The following is a 27,082-nucleotide window of genomic DNA, read 5'->3' on the forward strand; positions in this document are numbered from 1 at the left end:
CATACATTGCATCCATGAAAATTAAGAACACAGTGCTATAAAAGATGAACAATCAGAAAAAAGTATTAGAAAAATAGGAGAGCCAAAATTAAATGTGAAATAGTTGTGTTGGGGGATAAATTGAAGAAATTTCAGAAAATAGAACAAAAAAGCAGAGGTGAAAATAGCAAAGAACCAAAAAATTAGATCAGAATGGGACACAACATCTGATTAATAAGATCTCTGAAAGGAGAGAACAGAGAAAGGAGGTGATAATAAAAAAAGACATCTCCCCAACATGTAGGACATGTGGCTCTTATTAATAAGACGATCCACTGAGTGCATGGTACAATGAATCACCCACACATACATGCAAAGGCATATGATGATATTTCAGGATGCCAGTTATTAAAGAAGATCCTTAAAGTTTCCACAGGGGGATAATAAGAGTTACATAAAAGGATGTTTTCAGAATGGCATTTTGACTTTTTGGTAGCAACACTAGAAGATGCTAGAAGACTATAAATGCAAGGTCTTCAAATCTAAGAGAAAAAATTATTTCCAGTCTAATATTCTGTCTAAAATTATAGACAGTCCAATCAAGTATGGGGCTAAAATAAAGGTTAGACTGGCATGGTCTCAAAATTGTATCTTACCATGTACCCTTTCTTAGGAGGCTACTGGAGGATGTGCTTCATCAGAACAAAGGAGTAATCTAGGTAAAAAAGCATGGGATCCTGAAAATATAAGATCTGACAAAGGAATACAATGAAACTCCCATGATGACTACTGTGTCAAGTAAGTAGGATGAGGGTTTCAGGAAGTAGGTCCCTAGGAAACTTGGAACAAAGTGTTTGAGTACATGGAAAGTATAAAAAGATGTTAAGAGAAAATATAAAAAGATAAGCACAAGGGTACTGAGAATAATGATAAAATGAGGCAATTAGAAGTACACCAAATACACATTTTTGAATAAATGTTTCTGTATCACAAAAATAAATTGAAATTTTATTTCTCAAAATGTAATCATTACAATTTTGATAGTCAGATTTTAGAAGTTTGACATTAAAGATAAAGGAGAATTGTAGCATTGTCAGTGATTAGATTGCTCCTTCAGGCATCATACTCCACAATTGCAATAGGTGTTCACCTTCAAAAAGATGTGCCCTGCAGAAGATTTTTTCAGAAAGAAAAAATTGTTTTCAATAACTTGTCTTGTAAAAGGAACTATGCCCCTTGCTTAGACAAATCTCAAATTTTTTATTTAAAGAAATAATGCATAATACATAGCAATAATTTCAACAAGCTTTTTGTTTAAATTTTAGCCTCTGTAGACTCAAAAGCATAAGGAATGATTTACTTCTTTAAAAATATTTTGAAATTACATACTATTTTTGATCTTCTGTACTATTTTTGCTGTCAAGATATAGTTATTCCCATATAATGCTTTAGATTTTTTTCCTATGTTTATGATTAAGGTTTTTTCCTGTACTTTGTTTATATTAGTATTATATAGCCTAAGAATAAATTTTGATCTAATTGCAAATGATTATCTGTGGTGATGTGTTTTTTCTCTGTCATCAAATCTATTGAGTAAACCATGCCAGGACAATTTGTTCATGTGCCTTTTCTATTTTTTAAGTAAGGGATAATCATAACTACAGTAAAGGACATGAAGTGCAATAATCACAAGTGTACTTGATTTTTCACATAGTGTATACTCTCATATTAAGATGTGTACACTCAGATTAAAGTCCAAAAAGTTTCTGATTACCTAGTGTCCTTTTCCCTATTTATACCTGCCCCAGAAAGTCTTCTAAAGATCAATTTGTTTTGCTTTTTCTCAACTTTATGTGAGTGGACTCAACCAGTATGTGCTGTTTTACACTTGGATGCTTTCATCAATGTAATATCAGCGATTCATCCAGGTGTTTGCATGTATCCACTGTTCATTTTTTTTTAATTGTTGTAGACTGTCCCATTGTATTCATATGCAATTATCTGTTAGGTGAGATTTGAGTACTTTCCAATTTGTGGCTATTACAGATAAAGCTGAAATAAATATATTTCTGTGTTTTTTGTGAGTATATGCACTCATTCCTCTTGGGTCCTAGGAGCCAAACTGCTGTGTCATAGAATAAAACTGTCAAATACTTTCCAAAGTGATTGTATCATTTCATGCTGTCATTAGCAATATATGAAAGTTCCAATTACTTCACATCCTTACAAACATTTGTTATTGTCTATCCTTAATTTTACCGATTCTGGTATTGTATAGTAGTATCTCACTGTGACTTTAATTTACATTTCCATGATTTGCAGTATTGAGTACCTTTTCATATGCTTATCAGCCATTCAGATACCACTTTTGAAAATACTTATTCAAGTCTTTGCCCATTTCTAAATTATACTACAGTTATCTTTTTCTTAGGGATATGTTCTTTATATATTTTGTACACAAGTTTGTCTGTCAGCTGTATATGTGTGTGTGTGTTACAGATAGCTTTTGCCAGTCTATGCCTTTTCTTTTTAATTTCTTGTGGTATATTAAGAATGGAAATTTTTAACTTTTATAAAATCCAGTTTATCAGGTTGTTTTTCTATTATTGTGAGTGCTTTTAACAAACCTTTGCTAACCTGAATGTTCTGAAGATATTCTGTGGTTTTTTTGAAGACTTACAGTTTTAGCTTTCACTAAGTCTGTGATCCATCTCAAGTTAGTTTTTCGTATGATCTGAGGTAGAAAAGGAATTGTCTTTATTAAAATATTCCTATTACAACTATTTTGAAATTTAATTACTTGGAATAATATTTTAAGTATCTTATTTTTTTCTATCACTTTCTTCCTTTTTTCATATTCTTTATATTTTTTTAATCCAGATTACCTCCCAGGTGGCGCTACTGGTAAGGAACCTGCTCACCAATGTGCAATGCAGGAGACATAAGAGAAGTGGGTTCCATCCCTGAGTTGAGAAGATCTCCTGGAGGAGGGCGTGGCAACCCACTGCAGTACTATTCTTGCCCGGAGAATCCCATGGACAGAGGAGCCTGGCAGGCTACAGTCCATAGGGTCGCAAAGACTCAGACATGACTGAAGTGACTTAGCAAGCAGAAATCCAGATTATGGTCATTTATCACAGATGTAGTTTATATATCTTTGGAATTTGTCCTTTTCATGAAATTTGAGGTAGGAGAGTTGACATTCTGTTTTTCAGTTATCCTCAAAAGACTGAAGAATTCCGAAATTGGACTTTTTCTTGAAAATTAATTATCTAAAATGGTATAAATCACTAAAATCTAGTAACACTTCTTTGTTTAAAATTGTGAATTTTAGTACACCAATTCTACAGTTATTGGAATTATTAACAGCTGAGTCTATTATTCTGCCCTGTGTGTGCATGTTTGCCAAGTTGCTTCATCCGTGTCTAACTCTTTGCAACCCTATGGACTGTAGCCCGCCAGGCTCTTCTGTCCATGGGATTTTCCAGGCAAGAGTACTGGAATGGACCGCATGCCCTCCTCCGGGGACCTTCCCCACCCAGGGATTGAAACCTTGTCTCTTATGTCAGCAGACAGGTTCTTTACCACTCGTGCCACCTAGGAAGCCCATTCTGCCATGTACTGTTATTTAAATGTTTTCAAATGTCTTATGTGGGAGACCTGGGTTCATCTTGAGTTGGGAAGACCCCCTGGAAGAGGATATGGCAACCCACTTCAGTATTCTTGCCTGGAGAATCCCCCATGGACAGAGAGTCCAGCAGGCTACAGTCCATGGGGTCACAAAGAGTCTAACATGACTGAGCAACTAAGCACAGCACAGGACACATGCATTTTATACATTTAAGGTAATCTTCCAGACATTATCTAGTCTAATATTCATGTTCACATGTTTCCCTATTATTCAACTACCAGAAAGTTCTCAATATCTGTTTCTGTAAATAAAATTAATAGTTTTCAAATCAATTACTTTCATAACTTTACTTTTGCAATATATACACATTAATATCTTAGCAGATTAACAGAATTTCAGTCCATAAAACACATTCATTCAGTTGGTCATTCAAATATTTTTTGAGCACCTATGAAGTGCCAAGTATTATTCTAATCACTAGGGTTTTCAGTTCAGTTCAGTTCAGTCGCTCAGTCGTGTCCGACTCTTTGCGACCCCATGAATTGCAGCACGCCAGGCCTCTCTGTCCATCACCAACTCCCGGAGTCCACCCAAACCCATGTCCATCGAGTTGGTGATGCCATCCAACCATCTCATCCTCTGTCGTCCCCTTCTCCTCCCGTCCCCAATCCTACCCAGCATTAGGGTCTTTTCCAATGAGTCAACCCTTCACATGAGGTGGCCAAAGTATTGGAGTTTCAGCTTCAACATCAGACCTTCCAATGAACACCCAGGATTGATCTCCTTTAGGATGGATTGATTGGATCTCCTTGCAGTCCAAGGGACTCTCAAGAGTCTTCTCCAACACCGCAGTTCAAAAGCATCAATTCTGCGGCGCTCAGCTTTCTTCACCGTCCAACTCTCACATCCATACATGACCACTGGAAAAACCATAGCCTTGACTAGATGGACTTTTGTTGACAAAGTAATGTCTCTGCTTTTAAATATGCTATCTAGGTTGGCCATAACCTTCCTTCCAAGGAGTAAGCATCCTTTAATTTCATGGCTGCAGTCACCATCAGCAGTGATTCTGGAGCCCAAAAAAATAAAGTCTGACACTGTTTCCACTGTTTCCCCATCTATTTGCCATGAAGTGATGGGACCAGATGCCATGATCTTAGTTTTCTGAACGTTGAGCTTTAAGCCAACTTTTTCACTCTCCTCTTTCACCTTCATCAAGAGGCTCTTTAGTTCTTCTTCACTTTCTGCCATAAGGGTGGTGTCATCCGCATATCTGAGGTTATTGATATTTCTCCCAGCAATCTTGATTCCAGCTTGTGTTTCTTCCAGCCCAGCGTTTCTCATGATGTACTCTGCATATAAGTTAAATAAGCAGGGTGACAATATACAGCCTTGACGTACTCCTTTTCCTATTTGGAACCAGTCTGTTGTTCCATGTCCAGTTCTAACTGTTGCTTCCTGACCTGCATACAGGTTTCTCAAGAGACAGGTCAGATGGTCTGGTATTCCCATCTCTTTCAGAATGTTCCACAGATTATTGGCAAAGGCTTTGGCATAGTCAAGAAAGCAGAAATAGATGTTTTTCTGGAATTCTCTTGCTTTTTCGATGATCCAGCGGATATTGGCAATTTGATCTCTGGTTCCTCTGCCTTTTCTAAAACCAGCTTGAACATCTGGAAGTTCACAGTTCATGTATTGCTGAAGCCTGGCTTGGAGAATTTTGAGCATTACTTTACTAGCATGTGAGATGAGTGCAATTGTGCGGTAGTTTGAGCATTCTTTGGCATTGCCTTTCTTTGGGATTGGAATGAAAACTGACCTTTTCCAGTCCTGTGGCCACTGCTGAGTTCTACAAATTTGCTGGCATATCGAGTGCAGCACTTTCACAGCATCACCTTTGAGGATTTGAAATAGCTCAACTGGAATTCCATCACCTCCACTGGCTTTGTTCGTAGTGATGCTTTCTAAGGCCCACTTGACTTGACATTCCAGGATGTCTGGCTCTAGGTGAGTGATCACACCATCGTGATTATCTGGGTCATGAAGATCTTTTTTGTACAGCTCTTCTGTGTATTCTTGCCACCTCTTCTTAATATCTTCTGCTTCTGTTAGGTCCATACCATTTCTGTCCTTTATCGAGCCCATCCTTGCATGAAATGTTCCTTTGGTATCTCTAATTTTCTTGAAGAGATCTCTAGTCTTTCCCAATTTGTTGTTTTCCTCTATTTCTTTGCACTGATCGCTGAGGAAGGCTTTCTTATCTCCCCTTGCTATTCTTTGGAACTCTGCATTCAGATGGGAATATCTTTCCTTTTCTCCTTTGCTTTTCGCTTCTCTTCTCTTTAGCAGTCAAGAATTTCTGCCTTCATGCAGTTTATATTTAAGTGTGATTTTTCACTTCAATTTATATCCCAGATGTTTACCTGTACTAGAAAGTGAATATTCAGATATTAACAGTAAATCTGAATTATTTGTAATAGATGATTCTATGTCCATCATGTTGTATGTTCCACTTTTCATAGTGTAGAGTTCTCATGAAAAATTGCTACCCAGGCAGAAGTTGTATTTCCAGCCCCCTTTATATCTTATTCAGTTCTTGCCTATAATTAGTTTTTGCCAATAGAATGACAGCAGAGTTGGCGTGTCAATTCTAGGATCCAAAGGTATTTTAGTAGTTGATATACCTTCTCTGTTCTTTTTGCGTTTTACTGGCTAGATGCAGATGACTATGTGGTCCTGGGTTCTGGAGGATCTTGGAACACAAACAGAGCCAACCTCTGATTCACTTTAGATAGGAAGAGGGTCCAAAGACAAGTAACTCAGACTTTCATGTGAGCCAAAAACAAACTTTGCTGGGTTAAGCTACTGAAATGTGGGGTTTGTTTATTTTAGCAATTAATATTACCATAACTAATATACTTGCCTTGTTAATAATGCAGATGTTGTTAATCTCAATAGGTTGATGTTCATCTGGAAAAAGAACCCTTATCATTGACCTGGTACAATTTCAGAGTTGCCAAAAATCATATTGAAAGAAGTTGTGAGCTTTTCAGTCTCCCAAAGGGCAAGGCGAATGCCCAAGAGCAAATTTGGCTGAATATTGAGACCAACACAAACTTAAATCTATCCCTAACAGTTGGTGAATAAAAAAGGAAGATAAGAAGACAAAAAAGAATGACTGTATAAGAAAAGTAGGAATAAGTTTGAGTACACTTTAGTCCATGAATCATATTTATGTAATTATATTAAGCGAATACTATTCAAATTCTGATAAAATAAGACTAAGGAATGTGGAAGGGATATGATGTAGGAATTCCTCATTCAATATGATAGTAAGTGTAAAAGGTGTCAGGAAATCAAATACATACATGCTTTTTATGCTCATATAGGAATTGAATTTGTTGCTTCTCCAGGATTGGAACCAGTCACTAGAAACAGAGGTGGAAGGAAGGCTTTTCATCTTTCACTCTTGAATATCATACCATATGGATACATTACCTATTTAAAAATACATTTTTAATAAATGCAAAATTTTATGATTAGCTTGTGATAATTGATCAGAGAATATATAACTTTACTAAATTTTAACAAAATTTCAGCAAAATCCTTTATGAATAGTGGTATGTGGGATTGAAAAATTGATAACCATAATTTAGTAAATACCTTTAATGATATCCTTCCACTGAACCTGTGAAGTTTCATATGTTTTCAGTTATAGCAACTATTAAAATCAATGTTGAAACTGAACTTAGAATTACATCAGAATTACAATAGCCTTCCCTGTGGTTCAGATGGTAAAGTGTCTGCCAACAGTGCAGCAGACCCAGATCCCTGGGTCGGGAAGATCCCTTGGAGAAGGAAATGGCAACCCACTCAAGTACTCTTGCCTGAAAAACTCCATGGATTCTCACCTGAGGAGCCTGGTAGGTGACAGTCCATGGAGTCGCAAAGAGTCGGACATGACTGAACGACTTCACTTTCACTTCAAAATGATAATGGAGAAGGAAATGGCAACCCACTCCAGTATTCTTGCCTGGGAAATCCCATGGACAGAGGATCCTAGTAGGCTACAGTCCCTGGGGTCAAAAAAGAGTCGAACACAATTTAGCAACTAAACAAAATGGTAAAATCAAAATTTTGTAAAATGTTGAAGCATATTCAATTCAACTGCTTCATCTAAAATACTGTAATATTATATCACAATATATTAATAAAATATACCAAAATTTTTGTCTAATAATAATTTGTCATATTTTATTTAATTCATCCATTAGTTTCTTTTGTGTGTATTTTAATAGCATATATAAAATATTAGTACAATACAATACTGAATCATAGGTTAAGAAATACATTAATAGGAATGCATGCTCAAAAAATTTCTGCTGATAGGCTGCTGAATCAAACTTTAGAGACATTTGCTGTGTACTAACTGCCATGGGAGCTCTGAAAGAGCATCTCTGACTGGAGTCACCTGGTCAGGGCTCCCTCAGAGTACTGCCTGAGCTGAGACTTGAAGGCTGATAGGATGTGAATAGGAAAAAGGATGTGGAGGACATAGTAAAGCAAGATGATGTAGATGGAACTGTTAAGGCTTGTTTAGGACATTAAAGCAATTCTCAAAGTGGGGTCAGGTACCATCCATGCCAGCATCACTGAAATGATTGTTTAAGATGCCTTACTCAAACCTGAATGAAAATGTCTAATGTAGGGAGTCAGAATTACTCATTTTTATCAAAATCAAGATGATTTTTATGTTTACCAAAATTGGAAAAGTTCTAAATCCCATGTGCATATTCTAGTGATACTTGGATTTGTATTGCAGAGACACCAAAGATGACCTTAAAGAATAAACAAAAAACAAAACAAACAAAAACAGTGGTCAATTCCAGAAAGGGAAATTGAAAAATGACTTGGTTAGGTTGAAAAATTCAACCATAGGTTATCCCTATTACCAACAATTAATTCATTAAAAAAAAATTTTTTTTTGTTTCCAGTAAGTGGAGAGCAGGCTTCCTTGGTGGCTCAGATGGTAAAGAATCTGCCTGCAATGCAGGAGACCCTGGGTCGGGAAAATCCCCTGGAGAAGAGAATGGCTACCCACTCCACTATTCTTGCCTGGAGAACTCCATGGACAGAGAAGCCTGGCAGGCTACAGTCCATAGGGTCGCAAAGCATCAGACATGACTGAGTGACTAACACACACAAGTAGAGAGCACTCTGCTGCTATGTAATAGAGTTTAAAAGCATCAGTTCCATTTGTTTTTCAAGTGTTGGAGAATTCTGTTGTTCAGTTACCTTTGAACTCCAGAAAAAGATGAGAAAGGCAAGAGTACTGAGCTGTCAGATTCACCTTCTGCCTGTTTAAGGTGAAGTCAAATGTACTTTGTAAATTGGCTGTTAAATTTTTCAGGTACTGGAAAGACTACTTGTGTGATTAACTACTCTTAGCCCATGTACTCAGCTCTTCTATCCCTGTCTTTCACACCTCTGTTAACACTAAGGTATGAAGATGGAAAAAATAACTACCAGTGCTAGAATTCCTAGACTTATATTGCCTATAAGCTGTTTCCAAAACAATTTGTGGCACTCAGAGTGATCATATTAATATTTAACGTCTGTGTATTAGTCACACTGTCGTGTCCAACTCTTTGCAACCCCATGGACTACAGCCTGCCAGGCTCCTTTGTCCATGGAATTCTCCAGGCAAGAATACTGGTTGGTAAGCCATTCCCTTATCCAGGGGATTTTTCCAACCCAGGATCAAACCTGTGTCTCCTGCACTGCAGGCAAATTCTTTACCATCTGAGCCACCAACATAATCTGGCTAAAATTCTGCCACAAAACATTTTATTCCAAATGTATTCCATAGTATTGTTTGATACTGTAATCTCAGTGCAAATGTTGCCATTTTGTGATAAGGGGGGGTTGTTTTTATTTTCCTCTCCTGTGGAGATTAGATGGAAAACATATTATGAAGTTAATTTTAATGAAACCCTACTACTAGTTAATATGTGTCAGGATACAAGCATAGTGCCAATTTAAGCTATGTTCGTTTCTTGCATTCCCCCCTCAAAAGGCGGAGGGAATATTTTAAAGAAAAACAAACTTTAGCTTTTAAAAATAAAATATGGCATAAGGGCTACAACAGAAATGTGAAGCCCTGAGAGCATATTTTAGGGACATGGAAACTAGTCTGAAAGATCAGTAGGAATAAGACAGGGTAAGTAAAGTAGCCTTGTAGGTAAAGAAGTTAAGTGAAATATTCAAGAATGTGATCTTATTTTTTTTTTGTTTTTGTTGTTTAGTAGGTCAGTCATGTCTGACTCTTTTAGGACTCCATGGACCATAGCCTGCTAGGCTTCTCTGTCCATGGGATTTCCCAGGCAAGAATACTGAAGTGGGTTTCCATTTCCTTCTCCAGGGGATCTTCCCGACCCAGGGATTGAACCTGAGTATCCTTCATTGGCAGGCAGATTCTTTACCACTGAGGCACCAGGGAAGCCTGATTTTATTTTTAGATGAGTAGTAATAATAGTGACAATAGAGTTACCCATGTTGCTTAACTGATTAGGAAGAAAATTCCAAAGCAAAGGATAAAACATTACCTTAGTAAATTTCTACTGAAGAAATCACCTAAGGTGGCACTTAGATGATCAATGTGGTAAAGATGAATTATTCAATACCTATTGAGACAACTGCTTAGCCACCTGGAAAAACATAAGCTTGGATTCCAACCTCACTACATGTATCAACATAATCCCAGCTAGATTTAAAAATGTAAACATTAAAAAAAAAAGTGAAACCATAAAAGTGCTAGGAAAACCTACTCTTGGATGAGGAAGGCCTTTCTAAGCATGATGCAAAAGCCAGAAAATGTAAGAGAAAAGATCAGCAGATTTACTACATAAAAATTCAAAATATTTGAGAAGCATAAGAAAGCTAAAATAAACTACTAACTGGGGAAAATGTTTGCCTTATGTATGGTAAGCGAAGTGGTAGAAGCCCCTACAAAGAAAGATGTTGTAATAAGTGTTAAAAATGACTAAAGAAAGCAATTTAGCACTTTATAAAGTGGAATAAAATGATGTAAAAGGCAGGGAGCTTTTAAAGGATGAAGAATAAAGAACACAGAAGAGAAAAGTAGAAAATATCCAGTTGGCTGGGGCCACCCTGTCAAACTTGTTTGGCATAAGAAGGAACGAGGAATTAAGTATAGTGCCCTGAGTTACATATACTGTGTTTCTGATCATGCAGAGCATTACAGAGACGCAGAAGTTATTTAAGTTTTGGTTTGCTGATGTGGTACCCTGCACAGTAGCAACTCCATCTTGGTCTAGAAAGTTACTTCAATATGTGGAAGAAAGCCAGACAAAAGCAAGTACACAAAAAGTTTAATTCAAAAAATAACAATGTTAAATTCCAACAACCGATCAATCTGTGGAAATGTGTTTTAACAACCCTAATTTTGATTTGATTTTACTAGTAAAATACAAGTAATCAAACAAATGGTGAGGGGAGACACTCTTCACCTTTTAAATTGGAAGATATTTCAAAATCACTAGTAACAGTGTTGGTAAGGGTATGGGAAACACACATTTTTGTGCACTATTAATGAGTGTAATTTGGAATAACTATTCTGAAGAACAGTATAAGAAAATATATCAAGACTTAAAATTTGCTTACTACTTAAAGTCAGGTTTTTCCAGGAATTACTCCTATGGAATTACTTGCACATCTGTGCAAAGATCCGTGTACACTGTTGTGTAGAAAGTTTTCCTGATGCAATGGTAACCTCCAAATTACCATTTTGGCACTCTCTTCAGACACTAAATTACCATTCAGGCACTCTATCCTAGATGTCATGGACAGAAAATCCTTACAACTCAAATTAAGATGCTCAAATCCCATAATTTATTGAACCACTTTTAAACAGAAGTCAATTTGTGAAGATTAAGACATTTAGAATACAGTGCCAGGGAGGTAGGAGGACCACACCACCTGAATCCTGGGTTATGCAGTCTTGTTGTCCTGTCTGCTGCAGCAGCCTTGACTTCTGAACATGCAGTTATGAGAACCACAGTTAAAGTTGAAGGAGGGGCTCAGCAGAATGGGGGATTCCTAGAATCAATATGTGCTTGCTCTGTTAAAAAGGTGTAAAGCAAGTATGTCTGGTTAACGGCTTGCTAAGAGCTATGTTCTTTATCTGTGTTTCTAGGGTGGAATATTCACTGGGGTCCGACTCTTTGTGACCCCACGGACTGCAGCCCACCAGGCTCCCCGTCCATGAGATTTTCCAGGCAAAAATGCTGGAGTGGATTGCCATTTCCTTCTCCAGGGGATCTTCCCAACCCAGGTGTCGAACCCAGGTTTCCTGTATTGCAGACAGAGTCTTTACTGTCTGAGCCACCAGGGAAGCCCAGATCCATTTACTAGCTGTATAAAATTGGGTACTTAGCCTCCCTTAGCTTCAATTTTCTAGACTGTAGAATATGGATAATAAGTGCCTTCGTAGGGGGGAGAACATGTGCAAAGAGCATAACGCAATGCCAAGATCACATTAGTGGACTAATAAATGGCTTGTATTAGACAAAGCACTTAACCCTCTTCTGCCCTCTATGTCATTCTTGATAGTGTGAAAAGAACTACTAGTCACGGTGCTAGAAAACCTCAGCAAACTGCAAAGGACTCCTTCCAAGACAGACGAGCTCATGGTACCTTAATTGCAATCCAACAAAGCCTGATAAGGGAATCTGCTTTTCCCACCATCTTCCACTATAAAGTTGAAAGTATAAGATACCCCAGACTTAATAAGATCATTATTAAATAACTAAAACTTAGTTATTAGAATTAGAAAGGAGTTAGAAAGGAGTATTACTAAACTGTAGTCTGTATAAGATCATCAAGAGCAGTGTTTCTCAATCCTCTTCACACCCAGTATCATCTTTTCTGTAACATTCATGTTATTATCTTAAATTCATGGACAATTTTTCAAATTAGTAAACACATTTTAAATATTATATTTTAATAAAAAGAAAACAATATAGTTAATATGTATTTCAATATAGAAATGCTCTGGCTTGATGAACTGTACAACATAATGTAGTACTCAGATGCTTGCACATATTGGCTAATTCATCATGAATGTGGCAGTTACATTACAAGTGTGTTGTGTGTGCATGCTCATTTGTGCAGTTGTGTCTGACTCTTTGTGATGCCATGGACTATAGCCCACCAGGCCTCTCTGTCTATGGAATTCTCCATGCAAGAATACTGGAGTGGGTTGCCATTTCCTATTCCAGGGGATCTTCCCGACCCAGGGATCGAACCTGTGTCTCTTGCATCTCCTGCATTGGCAGGTGGATTCTTTACCACTGAGCCACCTGGGAAACCCTACAAGTGTGTTGTATCAACAACCAACTATCATGAGCCACAAAGCCATTGATCATGTAATTTTCCAAAGAGATAAATAACTTTTAATAAAGTTCTGATCAAAATGGCTATTTTTCCTCTAGTTTACAAAGTGGTTGAATTCCTGTAAATTTTAGTATGTATTAAAACCCTGCAGAAAATACTCTAAATATGGAATTAGGTAGGAAGCTCGCTTAAAATGTGGATTCTGGAGCCTCATCTTCAGAGATACTGACTCTGTAATCTAAGAGTCTACATCAGCCTCCTGGTAGAGATTCTGATTCAGGCATTCTGTTTTCTAACTGAATTGGGGAAGGGGTGGTTGTCCTGCAGAGGGAACCTAAGATGATAAACTAGGAACCAAAACCCAGGTTGGCCATGCCTATGTACTGTAACATAATGGGGTGAGAGTAAGGAAGTTAGAATAGAAATATTCTAAGTGTCTGAAACAGACACACTTTAGAATATTTCTAAGATGTGTCTTAGAAATAACAAAGTGGTTGAATTCCTGTAAATTTCAGTATGTATTAAAACCCTGCAGAAAATACTCTAAATACAGAATTAGGTAGGAAGGTCACTTAAAATGTGGGCTCTGGACCCTCATCTCCAGAGATTTTGACTCTGGAATCTAAGATAGGACTAAGAGTCTACATCAGCTTCCTGGTAGAGATTCTGATTTTCAGGCATTCTGTTTTCTAATTGAATTGGGGAGGGGGTGGTCTAAATAGCCTTTTTGACCAGAACTTTATCAAAAGTTGTTTACTTCTGTGGAAAATTACATCATCAGTGGCTTTGTGACTCGTTATATTTGGTTGCTGATACAACACACTTGTAGGGTAAGCGAAAGACGACAGGATTCTGGTTCCGGGAGGCGGGTGGCCACGTGTGTGGATGAATCATTTCACTTTCCCTGGGAACTGTTTATTTAGACTTTCAGCTCCATCTGTTAACCAATTACAACTCCATTCCTCTTTGCTTCCTTTCCCACACCTGCTATCATCCTTTCTACCCCTGTCTTTGACTTTTCCTCTACGCCCCTACACTACCCAGTCCCTCGCTACATACCCTGCTCTTTCTCGTCCCAGATTTCGGTCACCAGCTTCTCCGCAGCCCCTTTGGCTTCTTCCCTTTGGTAAATCTCCGGCAATTCTCCCGCAACATCCTCGCTCCTCCTTAAAATGAGAGAAGGGAGGCTCCCACCCTCAGCCTAGACAGGGGCCCAAATCGTTTGCCCCGGTCCCCGCCATCTCCTTGCGTCCCCGCAATTTGCTTTCCCCACCCCGCCCCTCTCTCGGCATCCTGCCCCCGCCCACCCCCACCCGCAACCTCCGCCCTCAGCGCCGAGCTCGGAGGCTCCGGAGTAGCTGGCTGAGGGCACCCGTCAAGGTGCCCTGTCCCTCGCCACCCGTTCGCCCACAGCACTTCGCCAGGGTCCCCCTCCCCAGATCAAACGCCCCCAAGGTGCCCGAGGCTGAAGCCGGCTCTTCTTGTTTGGCCTGGGATGCCTACCATGGGCGGGGGCCGTTGCCGCTAAGTCCGGAGCCCGGCTGCACCCACGTGTCCCAGAGCGCGGCGCCCAGCCAGCGAAAACCTCTTCAAGGCCAGCAACTCCTCATCTCGGAAGCTTATTGCAGAAGAGACCCGCTCCGGCCCGGGAGCGGCGCGCGAATCACAAGCCGCACGTTCTGGTCCTCGGCGCATCTCCGCAGGGTGCGGGTGCCCGCAGAGCCAGCGAGCGAGCGAGAGCGCGGGGGCAGACAGGGTGAACGCGCGGGCAGCCGGGAGGAGGACACCCAGGAGGAGCAAGAGCCAGGTGGCGGTGCAGGCGGTGGGACTGCAGTGCCACCTCTCCGGAGAAAGCCCACAAGCTCACACGCCCGCGCGCGCAAGCACGTGCACAACGTGGGCTGCGAGAACCCGAGCCAGCTAGAGCCTTTTGAGTGCCGGGCGCGTTTCAGCGATGGCTTCTGCCCTGAACAGCAAAATTCACGCTCCCGGGAATTGCCCGGGCTCCAAAGCCGATGCCCGCGGTGGCGCCGGCTGGAGAATGGACTGTGATCCTGAGATGCACGTGAAAATGTGCAAGAAGATCGCCCAGCTCACCAAGGTAAGGTGAGGCGCTGCGAGCTGGCGAGATATGCTCCCGGGGCGCCAGGAGCAGAGAAGGGAGTGCGGACGCACCCAAGGGAGGCCCAGGCAAAACCCCAGCTGAAACTTTGTCTCTGATGCCAAGCGGAAGGAAAGCGGCCTTAAATCTTGGTGACCTTCTGGAGGCACCGTCCTAGAGCAGTTGAGAGAAAGGATCCTTGCCAAAAAACAACTACAGCTTGCACGCCGAGCAGGTGGTCAGTGCTCCCAGGGTGGCAATGTGAATCGAGTTGAATCAGTGCTGGGGTGTGTATGTGTGTTTCTTTGCAGGCTCTGCTCAAATGATCGTGCCTGAAATGTTGTGATTTCATTCATCACAGTACTTTACCGGCGGGGAGGAGGTCATGTAGGCTATTTAAATATTTGATTCATTTATTCCTTCATTCAGCAAATATTCGAGTCATTTGTTGAGTGCCAGCAGCTTGCGTGGCACCGTGCTAAACCTGGAAGGCTGCCCAGGGGACTTACTATCAAACTGGCTGCAGACGTGTGCAGAGCGTAAATGGGGAAGTGAACGATTCACCATTTAATTACGGGATTACAAAAGACCTTGGGAGGTCAGCCAGCCCATTCTCCTACCTCATCCCAGGGCCCTGATTGAACCTCTCGAGACCATGCTGCCTTCCTTATAAAGACCAGCAAAAGATGTCACCCTGTCCTTTGTTAGCCCCCTGCAGCTTCATAATTACGAGTTGCTTGTGACAGGCACCCCTTCTGTGCCTGGCATGTAGATGGAAAACATCCCTCTCTGTCTTTTATACAAGGTACCCCAGTGCCTGAATTTAGCTGGTTGCCTTGGAATTTCCTTTTGATCTCATAATTATTCCTGATAACATGCTTGCTAGTAGAACATTGGGTCCATGTTCTGTGTATGGGACATGCTCTCTTCCCCAACTATCTCCCTCCTGCTTCCAACACCCACTTTTTTGTGGGATCACAGGCATTTTCCTCCCTATCTCACCAGCAGGAAGAGAACACGGAGATCTGAAATTGGGCACTAGCTGCCTTCTCAGGCCCTTCCCTTAACTTCTCCACATTTTTTGCAAATGAGCCTGTATCCAAACAGTGATCTCTTGAGTCAAGGGTGAAAAAGGGGAAATGGAGATACTCCTTGGAGGCCTTGGCACATGCTGCTTGGCACCACCGATCTAGTTTGCGGTCATCCAGATAGTAACGTCAACCCAAGAGGTATTGATTTGGGGTGTTAGGCACAGAATAAAGCATCTTATCTGTCTTCAAAGAAACTAAAATATTTTTGGAGAAACAGTTTTGGAGCGAGTCTTTTCCAAAGACTCTACTCTGTAATCAGTTGCTAAATTGGATATTTCAAGTTGTGAGCGCTCTAGAGGTAGAAACAAAGGTTAAGTCATTATAGGCAACAACAGTTAAGAGAGGTTTTATGGAAAAGATGAACCTTGAACTTAGTTTGAATTTATGGAGTGCCTACTGAGTTGGACCATCAAGAAGGCTGAGCGCTGAAAAACTGATGCTTTCGAATTGTGGTGCTGGAGAAGATTCTTCAGAGTCCCTTGGACAGCAAGGAGATCAAACCAGTCAATACTAAAGGAAATCAACCCTGAATATTCATTGGAAGGACTGATGCTGAAGCTCAAATACTTTGGCCACCTGATGCGAAGGGCCAACTCACTGGAAAAGACCCTGATGCTGGGAAAGATTGAGGGCAAAAGGAGAAGGGAGCAGCAGAGGATGAGATAGATAGCATCGCTGACTCAGTGGACATGAATTTGAGCAAAGTCCAGGAGATAGTGGAGGACAGAGAAGTCTGATGTGCTGTAGAGTCTGACATGTCCAAAAAGTTGGATGTGACTTAGTGACTGAGCAACAACAGCTATGCAACAGGCACTGTGTTCAATATTAGTGGCATACAACTGAAAAAGATAGGGACCTGCCCTTGTGGTGTGACAAATGTATAAACAGATCATCTGAATTTAATATGGTAATGGTAGTCACTCCACCCATTAATATTTTGGCATGATTATTATTTGCCAAGCACTGTGAAGAAAGCAGTGAAGAAAGCATCCACAATCCTTACGGTATAGTAGGCAGTGTTTCTCAAAGTATATACTGCATTAGAAATCACAGTTGATTTTTATTATGTCGTGCTCTCTTTATCATTTTGCATACTAGTTGCTTGAATTTAGACCCTTTCAATATTGATGTTGATATGCTACCTTCCTTTTGGTTGTTTGTACGTTGTATTTTCCATCTCTTTATATTTAATCTTTCTATAAGTTTTATTTTGTTGTATCTCTGATAGGTGAATTTAATCCATGTGCATTTACTGGGATTACTAATATATTGGGGCTTATTCTTCCATCATATTTTGTGGTTTTCATTTACCATCCTTTTTCTCCATCTCTGCTCTCTATGGGATTAGTTAAACGATTTATATTCCCTCATTTTCCACTGTTGGTTTGAGGGCTTTAGGCATTATTCCTATACTTATCAACATTGTATTTAGTTTTCCACATACATATTTCACTAAGTTTTTCTAATATGACCAACCTAGACAGCATATTAAAAAGCAGAGACATTACTTTGCCAACAAAGGTCTGTCTAGTCAAGGCTATGGTTTTTCCAGTAGTCATGTATGGATGTGAGAGATGGACTACAAAGAAAGCTGAGCGCCTAACAATTGATGCTTTTGAACTGAACTGTGGTGTTGGAGAAGACTCTTGAGAGTCCCTTGGGCTGCAAGGAGATCCAACCAGTCCATCATAAAGGACTGATGTTGAAGCTGAAACTCCAATACTTTAGCCATCTGATGCAAAGAGCTGGCTCATTGGAAAAGACCCTGATGCTAGGAAAGATTGAGGGCAGGAGGAGAAGGGGACGACAGAGGATGAGATGGTTGGATGGCATCACTGACTCAATGGACATGAGTTTGGGTAAACTCCGAGAGTTGGTGATGAACAGGGAGGCCTGGTGTGCTGCAGTCCATGGGGTCGCAAAGAGTCAGACACAACTGAGCGACTGAACTGAACTGAACTGAATAAAGTTATCATGTAATTCTTTCTTCCTGAAAAAGAGCTTTGCATACTTCACCCATTTAATAGCCTTTCCCTTTCCCATCTTGTCATTGTTGTCTAGATTTTTTTACCTTTTAAATTTTAGAATTATTTTTATAGTTAATTAAATTTACTGATAGGAAGAGAGAATGAGAAAGCTAATGCAAAATGTTAAATCTGTGAAATACAGTGAAGGACATGTGGGAGTTCTTTATGCTGTTTTCAAAATCATTCTGTAAATTTGAAAGTATTTAATAATAATTTTAAACACCACGAAAAAAATAATTGTATTGATATTTTGCTGATTCTTCTATGATTTTTTTTTTTTCTTGAATCCATGGCCTTCTTTTTTGGTTCAGTTTTCTTCCGTCTGAAGTTCATCTGTTAATAGTTCTTTCTCTAGGGGTCCTGGTGGGCGAAAAAATCCTTTGTGCATTTGAAAATGTCTTTATTTTGTCCTCACTGTTGTTTATTTGCCCATAAAATCCTTCTGAACACTTATTTCTCCAAGGCACAGTGTTGGTAGTGTTCTATTACCATAGGTACTAATTGCTGCTGTTAAAAATCCTACTGCCCATAAAATTTTCATTTATTTGTAGATAATCTGCCTTTTCTCTTGATGGCATTTGCATGTGTTTATTTTGATGTTTAGCAGTTTCATTATAACTCTCTAATTGGTATTGAGTGTACTTTCTATTGAAGACTCATATGCTCTTTTAATTCTGGAAAATTATCAATGATTTTCTGTTCAAATATTGTTTTTCTGCCATTATCTCCTTTCACTTTTCTGGAACTGCTATTAGGTGAATTAAGGAAGCCTCTCCATATTCTGAAATGTTATTAAAATTTTTTTGTCTCTGTATCCTGGTGAATTCCTTAATCATGTTTTCTTGTTTTCCAATCCACTAAATAGTTTGTCCAATCCAGAGTTTTCCCATCTATTAAGTTGTATAATTATATTTTCATTTCTAAGATTGCTGTTCTTGCTTCCTTTCTGTCTGATTTTGGTAACTTCTTAATTTGTATAGCTTTATTGAAGTATAATTTACATATCATAAAATTCATCTAAGCATACAATTCAACACATTTTAGTAAACTTACAGAGTTGTTGCACCATAACCATAATCTAGTTTTAGGACATTTCTATCATTGTCCTTTGTACCCATTTGTAGTCAATCCCTGTTCCCAACCCCATGCCAAGGAACAATTAATCTTCTTTCTGTCTCTATAAATTTGTCTTTGTCAGACTTTTCCTGTCAGTGAAACAATGCAACATGTATTTCCATCTGGTTTTTTCACTTAGATGCTAAATCTTAGCATCATGTTTTAAGGTTCATTAATTGGTGTGGCGTATGTCATTCATTCATTCCCTTTTATTATGCACTAGTATCCCATTGTATGGATACTAATGATCATATTCATCAATTAACAGGCATTTGGGTTGTTTCCACTCTGGATCTACTATGAATAATGCTGCTACAAACATTACATTCCTACACACATATCTTCATTACTTTATTTTATAAATAAGATAGAGAAAATAGCAAGAGAGCAAATAATAAAACAAATGGGACAAATGGTTAAGAATAAGAGAATCTGAGTAAAGGGTAGGTGTGACGTTCTTTGTACTGTTTTTTTCTGGCAGTTTTCCCCTAAGTTTGAAATTCTTTCTAAATAAAAGTTTAAAACAAACAAAAAGCATAGAGGATCCCAGACCCTGTCTTAGAAAGTAAGGAGAGGTGACAGGCATTGCTGTTTTCTAAAGCTCCTCAAGACCTGTACCATTCACACAGGGTTGAGAATCACTGGTTCAGAATAGCCAAAGGTTTAAATAGTAGAGCGGACACAGAGGAGTTAATTGGGAGAGCAGGAGGTTTCACATCCCTTTCCCATTATAGCCTGTGGGATACTTTGGTCTTGAAAGCATCAGGCAGGTTTGCCTAGCCCTGTCCATTCAGTCAGTCTCTGCTTTTCACCTGTTCAGAAATCTGCAGCTGATTTTTCCTTTTGTAACTTTCTCCACATCCTCTTACCCAGAAGTGTTGGCATCCCTCATACCTAGAGATTTCCCAATTCCTACTTTCAAGGTGGGATGGAGTGTCTTGCCCTCAAAACAAGTTTAACAAAGATCCTTTTGTATTAGAACACAAAAATGAGGGGGAAAGCATATGCTCCCTCTCCATCAATCATCCCTCGAACTGAAGGCTGAATCTTAAGAACCTAGCCCATAAACATGACTCCATACACCCACGAGACCACCTCTCATTGGGAGTTATGAGAAGAAAAGTATCCAGGAGGCAATAAGCAGTCCTCTTAGTGCCAGAAGCTGCCAAGCTAAAAGGATAAGGAGTAAGATAACCCCAAGAGAACCTGTCAGTCACCCTTCCAAAATGATGTCTTCCCAGGTCTCAGAAGACCCTATAAGGGCTACAGTGAAATCAAGTGGCTGCAACTTCTGGACATTAGTGATGCCTTATGATTCCCTAGTGTTTGCATTCTTTGCAAAGCCCTTAACATACTTACTCATCCTCTGGGAGCACAGCATTTCTGCATGGCAAGGAGATGAGCATGTTCAGTCTCTGTCTATTTACAAGAATAGGTACAGTCTGGGAGGGGGAGGAACTGCCCTGGCCCAGCTGGTGAATAGGTGAGTAAATATCAGGCATCCAGCTTTCCCATGGATATAAGCCACATTCTCTAATATTACTCTTCCCAGGTGGCTCAGTGGTAAGGAATCCACCTGCCAATGCAGGAGATGCAGAAGACACACATTTGATCCTTGGGTCAGGAAAATCCCCTGGAGGAGGAGATGGCAACCCACTCCAGTATTCTTGCCTAGGAAATACCCTGGACAAAAGAGCCTGGCAAGCTACCGTCCATGTGGTCACAAAGAGTCAGACATGAGTGAGCATACACACAGTATATTTTGATCTCAAAACAGCCTTATGCTTTAGTCTTATGTTTTAGTTAGTTCACTGGGGAAGAATGATTTTTTTTTTTATTGGGCTTTCCTAAAGACCCTCCACACAGATCTTAGGATGAGTTCAGGACTGTGATAAAGTGTTGTAGTAAGAATGAATTCTGTCATTCAAGAAAGCATCCTAACTTGAGAGCAGGGGCCCTTTCAGTGACAGTGTAGTTCTTATCTGTAGATCCTTCCTTCCTGCTGTGGGAAGGTCTGGAGGTAGAGTCAGCACTCCCAGCACAGTAGCATGACCAAATCAAGGGAACTGTGTCTCCCTACATCCTAGAACCTTACTGAAGTCTGTGGAGACACATGAGCGGAGACAGTCATATTGGATGTTGGGGGAAAATAGTGGATTATTTAGGGATAGGGTCAGGAGATACTGTTATGGAGAATAGTCCCTGAATAAAAAGTCAAAAATATTAAGGAAAAAGGATTATAATTTCTACTCCAGGTTATCTTTTAAATGAATTTAAGTTGGATTTATTTCTAGAGGGGTGCTTCTTACTCTTATTTATATAATAAATATAAATAAAAATTAAATGTGAATAAAAACGAGGACACCTGGAGAGCTAACAATTTGGGGTTTACTCTTAGAATGATCCTTGCATGGCTGTTACCAGCGAAAATGCTATCTCTTCAGTTCAGTTCAGTTGCTCAGTCGTGTCCGACTCTTTGCGACCCCATGAATTGCAGCACGCCAGGCCTCTCTGTCCATCACCAACTCCGGGAGTCTACCCAAACCCATGTCCATCGAGTCAGTGATGCCATCCAACCATCTCATCCTCTGTTGTCCCCTTCTCCTCCCGCCCCCAATCCTACCCAGCATTAGGGTCTTTTCCAATGAGTCAACCCTTCACATGAGGTGGCCAAAGTATTCGAGTTTCAGCTTCAACATCAGTCCTTCCAATGAACACCCAGGATTGATTTCCTTTAGGATGGATTGATTGGATCTCCTTGCAGTCCAAGGGACTCTTAAGAGTCTTCTCCAACACCACAGTTCAAAAGCATCAATTCTGCGGTGCTCAGCTTTCTTCACCATCCAACTCTCACATCCATACATGACCACTGGAAAAACCATAGTCTTGACTAGACGGACTTTTGTTGGCAAAGTAATGTCTCTGCTTTTAAATATGCTATCTAGGTTGGCCATAACCTTCCTTCCAAGGAGTAAGCGTCTTTTAATTTCATGGCTGCAGTCACCATCTGCAGTGATTTTGGAGCCCAAAAAAATAAAGTCTGACACTGTTTCCACTGTTTCCCCATCTATTTGCCATGAAGTGATGGGACCAGATGCCATGATCTTAGTTTTCTGAACGTTGAGCTTTAAGCCAACTTTTTCACTCTCCTCTTTCACCTTCATCAAGAGGCTCTTTAGTTCTTCTTCACTTTCTGCCATAAGGGTGGTGTCATCTGCATATCTGAGGTTATTGATATTTCTCCCGGCAATCTTGATTCCAGCTTGTGTTTCTTCCAGCCCAGCGTTTCTCATGATGTACTCTGCATATAAGTTAAATAAGCAGGGTGACAATATACAGCCTTGACGTACTCCTTTTCCTATTTGGAACCAGTCTGTTGTTCCATGTCCAGTTCTAACTGTTGCTTCCTGACCTGCATACAGGTTTCTCAAGAGACAGGTCAGATGGTCTGGTATTCCCATCTCTTTCAGAATGTTCCACAGATTATTGGCAAAGGCTTTGGCATAGTCAAGAAAGCAGAAATAGATGTTTTTCTGGAACTTTCTTGCTTTTTCGATGATCCAGCGGATATTGGCAATTTGATCTCTGGTTCCTCTGCCTTTTCTAAAACCAGCTTGAACATCTGGAAGTTCACGGTTCATGTATTGCTGAAGCCTGGCTTGGAGAATTTTGAGCATTACTTTACTAGCATGTGAGATGAGTGCAATTGTGCGGTAGTTCGAGCATTCTTTGGCATTGCCTTTCTTTGGGATGGGAATGAAAACTGACCTTTTCCAGTCCTGTGGCCACTGCTGAGTTCTCCAAATTTGCTGACATATTGAGTGCAGCACTTTCACAGCGTCATCTTTCAGGATTTGAAATAGTTCAACTGGAATTCCATCACCTCCACTAGCTTTGTTCGTAGTGATGCTTTCTAAGGCCCACTTGACTTCACATTCCAGGATGTCTAGCTCTAGGTGAGTGATCACACCATACCTTTTCTGACTTTCCCATCCAAAGGGGCCAACCTGCCTTATCTGTAAATGAGAAAAGTAGTCCTTTCTTCCTTGGTGACTTGCTGTGAGGGTTCACTAACTTAAGGAATGTAAGGAGAGCGTCTCACCCCAGGGGGACGGACTATCATAAGCCTGATAGATGTTGGTTTCCCTTCCTTTCCTGAGCTAGAAGAATTGCAGAGGGATAGGACCACTGCTCAGTTGTCAAAACCAGCAGCTAGGAACAAAGCCAGCCCTTTCCTGGACTGAGAGACCAGGGCAGTGGCCCCCGCAGTAGAAGTGATGCCTGCTGCCACATGAGTCCTCGGCAACAGGTTGCCACTTGAGCCCTGGGTTTTTGTGGCTTGAAGCTGTGGAAGTTTTATTGCACTGCTGACTCCCTTAGCTTCTCTGCTAATACCCTCCTGCCTGAAGGAGCTTGTGTGGGGACAGATGTTTAAACAGTTCCATACCAGTTTGCTTTAGGATTCTAGATTTGAAAACTGCAGATCTGTGTTAACAAGCCCTCTCTGTTGGAATCTTTTAATTTAATGAAGTGATTTGTGGTGTACAGACTCCTATCTCACAGAAAACTTTTTGCCAGAAAATAGGATGAAGGACACTTAAAATTGGGTGTCTTTGAACTCTACTAAGATGCCTTCACTTTTGCATAACATTCGGATCTCTACAGTTCCCACCCCAAACCTTGCTCCAATTCTTTCTCAGCACAGTAGCCAGAGTGATGCTAAAACTGAATAACACCCTCCTACATTGCTGTAGAATGTTGTAGCCTCTTTGGAAAGCAGTCTGGCAGTTCCTCAAATAATTAAGAAATTTATCATAATGAACCAGCAATTCTATGCCTATGTATATACCCAAGAGAAACTAACTTAATATTCAGAGCAACATTATTTGTAGTATCCAAAAACGGAAATAAACTAAATGTCTATCAACTGAAAAATGGTATGAATAAAATATGGTACAAAGTACAATCAGGGGCAGTGACTGAGGGCTGCAAGGTTTCATTTTGGTGCAATGAGAATATTCTTAGGTTGACTGTAGTGATAGTTACACAATTCTACGCATGTACTGAAAGCCATTGAATTATACAGTTTAAATGGGTGGATTGTGTGGTCTCAATAATTATAACTCAGTTGAGCTGTGAACATTAAAACCAACAAAAAAAAACCCTGAATTTTCTCCCTTTTGAATCCAGTTCTGAAGCAAGTCCTGATGACTTTACCCCATAAATGTAAAAGATCAGTTCTGCATTTTTGCCTCCACCCTAGTCTGAGCCACCTTCACCTCCTTCCTTCAACCTTTCTGGGGCTTCTCATGGTCTACCCTCGCGCCCCTCACAGCGGTAATAATCATACGGTATAAACCAGAGCATGGCATTCTTCCATTTAGAACCCACAAATGGCTTCTCATTTCACTTGGGATAAAGTTTGTTCACCTAAGTAAATTCTTCAGTATGGTCACCTGAAGTGTCTGCTGTCCACTCTCAGCATCATCTCCTCTGTCACACTGGCCTTCTTTCAAAACCTTCAGACGCTAGTGCCACTTGGAGCCTTTGTCCTTGTGGCTTCTTCTGCCTACTCCTGGCTTGGCTCATATGTCTCTTAAGGGAGGGCCTCCTTCCTCACCTATACCATGAAATTCCCTCAGCTCCGTCAGCTGTTTCCATTTCTTCCGTCCATCTGTTCATTTGTTTATTGCCTTCTCTTCCCTGCCAAGGAAGTCATCCCTTGAAGGCAGGAATTTCTGTCTGTCCTGTTCTCTCCTATACACCCCAGTGCCTAGAATAGCACCTGGTTAGTGATTGGTGCCCATCAAGTGTTTGTTGGTGGGCTAAGTGAACAAAACTCTTCCTGGACCTCCCACAGCTCTTAGGAAAAAATATCACATTTCAACCATAGCTTACATACAGCCATCTCATGGAACAGTGGGGAGGTTTATTTTTCAAGGACAGAACTCAGGAGGTACTAGCATCTAATTTCTAGTTTCATAAAGGCAATGGAAAACTGGCATATCTGATAAATAAATGGACTTTCCCCATCCCCTCCCAGGCCAACTTCTGACTTAGTCACTTCTAGCCCCTGATCATAGACACAGGATCAGACCAAGCTCTCCATTTGGTCAGATCCATATTCCTTCAGGACACCGGAATTATGGGGCAAAATAAAAAAAGAAACCTCAGTGACCAATCATACATAGAATACCCATTTGAGAAAAATAAAAAATTACAGAGAAACAAGAAGAAAAAGATTTTAAAGTATCCCCAAATCTATAGTAACTGCAATGATACTAATACCATTTTGTATAGCATATTCTATGATTTCGCATACATATATAGACATGTAATTTTTAAAAATAGAGTTATATCATTCATAGTTATTGTGTTATCTGGGGTTTTTCCCTATTTAGAATTAAATCTAGAACTCTCCAACATATTTTAATGGTTGTGTTAAAAATATTCCATTGTATAAATGTTGTATAATTTAACTTCTTTCATTTAAGATACTTTTTACTGTTTTTAAAAGTGCCAAGTAAAATCCCTTATCTCATGCACCTTACAGGCAAGAGAAGTAGAAAGAAACCCTCAAATACAATAGAAGCCCTCATATCCAATGTCATGTGAACATTTTGAATAAATAAAAGTGAAAACTATAAAAGAAAAGCCTAGCACATACGTAACATTTTTTTAAACTTAAAACAGGGGTCAGCAAACTATGTTGCAGGCCAGATCAGCCTGCTGCCCATTTTTGTATGGCTTGTGATTCAAGGATGCTTTTTACATTTTTAAAAACTTGGAAAAAAATACAAAATAAGAGCAATATTTGGTGACACATGAAAAGTATATGAAATTCAAATTTAATGTCCAAACTAAAGTTTTATTGGAACGTAGTGATGCACATTCATTTAGAGATGGTCTAGGGTAGCTTTTGTGCTGAAATGGCAGATTTGAATCATTGGGACAGAGACTTGCTAAAGCCTCAAATAATTACTACTGGTCCTTTACAGAAAAAATTTGAGGACCCCTAATTTAAAACACATAGATGGATACTCATTCACTAATTCTTTCATGTGAGACTCAGTTTCAGTTCTTTAGGATGGCCTGCTGTCTGCCATTTCACCTTATTTGTATAAACTATATCCATAGTTTACCATAGCTAGAGTGACATTTTAATTTGTCATACAAACTGGGACACTTCTGAGAATGAAAGGGCCACTGAATCAGATAGGGCACTGAAATTAAAGGTATAAACAGGGACTGTCCTGGCCTGACCATAAGGCATCAGTATTTTTTTTTTTTAATCATTTTGGCATCTTTAAGGTGGAGAAGGAGAATCTAGAACACTTGTTAAACAATATGGGTTCAGAATCCTTTTAAACCTTTAAAACTTTTCACTTCTTCATCATACCTAACTGAATACCATTTTTTTTCTCTAGCAACTCACCTTTATCAATAAATGCTTCATCTTTTCAAATTATTCAGCCCAGTTTTCATCAGAACAACAACTTACTCTTCATATTCATATATAACTGGCTTCAGTCAGTTAGTTTAGTCACTCAGTCGTGTCCAACTCTTTGAGACCCCATGAATCGCAGCACACCAGGCCTCCCTGGCCATCACCAGCTCCCTGAGTTTACCCAAATCAAGTCCATCGAGTCAGTGATGCCATCCAGCCATCTCATCCTCTGTCGTCACCTTCTCCTCCCGCCCCCAGTCCTTTCCAGCGTCAGGC

The 27,082-nt window shown here is 40.0% G+C and overlaps 1 protein-coding gene across 3 annotated transcripts in view; it reads left to right on the top strand.

Moving 5' to 3' along the window:
• Positions 1-27,082, top strand: part of FAM184B (family with sequence similarity 184 member B) — a 161,803-nt gene that overhangs the window by 17,661 nt on the left and 117,060 nt on the right. For 2 of the 3 annotated variants that reach the window (XM_081593524.1, XM_081593543.1), the window contains exon 1: positions 14,578-15,125. The exons of the other annotated variant lie outside the window; for it this stretch is intronic. In XM_081593524.1, the coding sequence (XP_081449650.1) occupies positions 14,979-15,125 (147 nt within the window). In that variant the 5' untranslated portion in view covers positions 14,578-14,978. Of the gene's footprint in view, positions 1-14,577; positions 15,126-27,082 lie in introns of those variants that run through there. 3 annotated transcript variants of the gene reach the window in all.

Source organism: Giraffa tippelskirchi, chromosome 1 (assembly GCF_054371585.1).
Source record: "Giraffa tippelskirchi isolate mGirTip1 chromosome 1, T2T-mGirTip1v1.2.pri, whole genome shotgun sequence".
In the NCBI taxonomy this organism is placed as follows: Eukaryota; Metazoa; Chordata; class Mammalia; order Artiodactyla; family Giraffidae; genus Giraffa; species Giraffa tippelskirchi.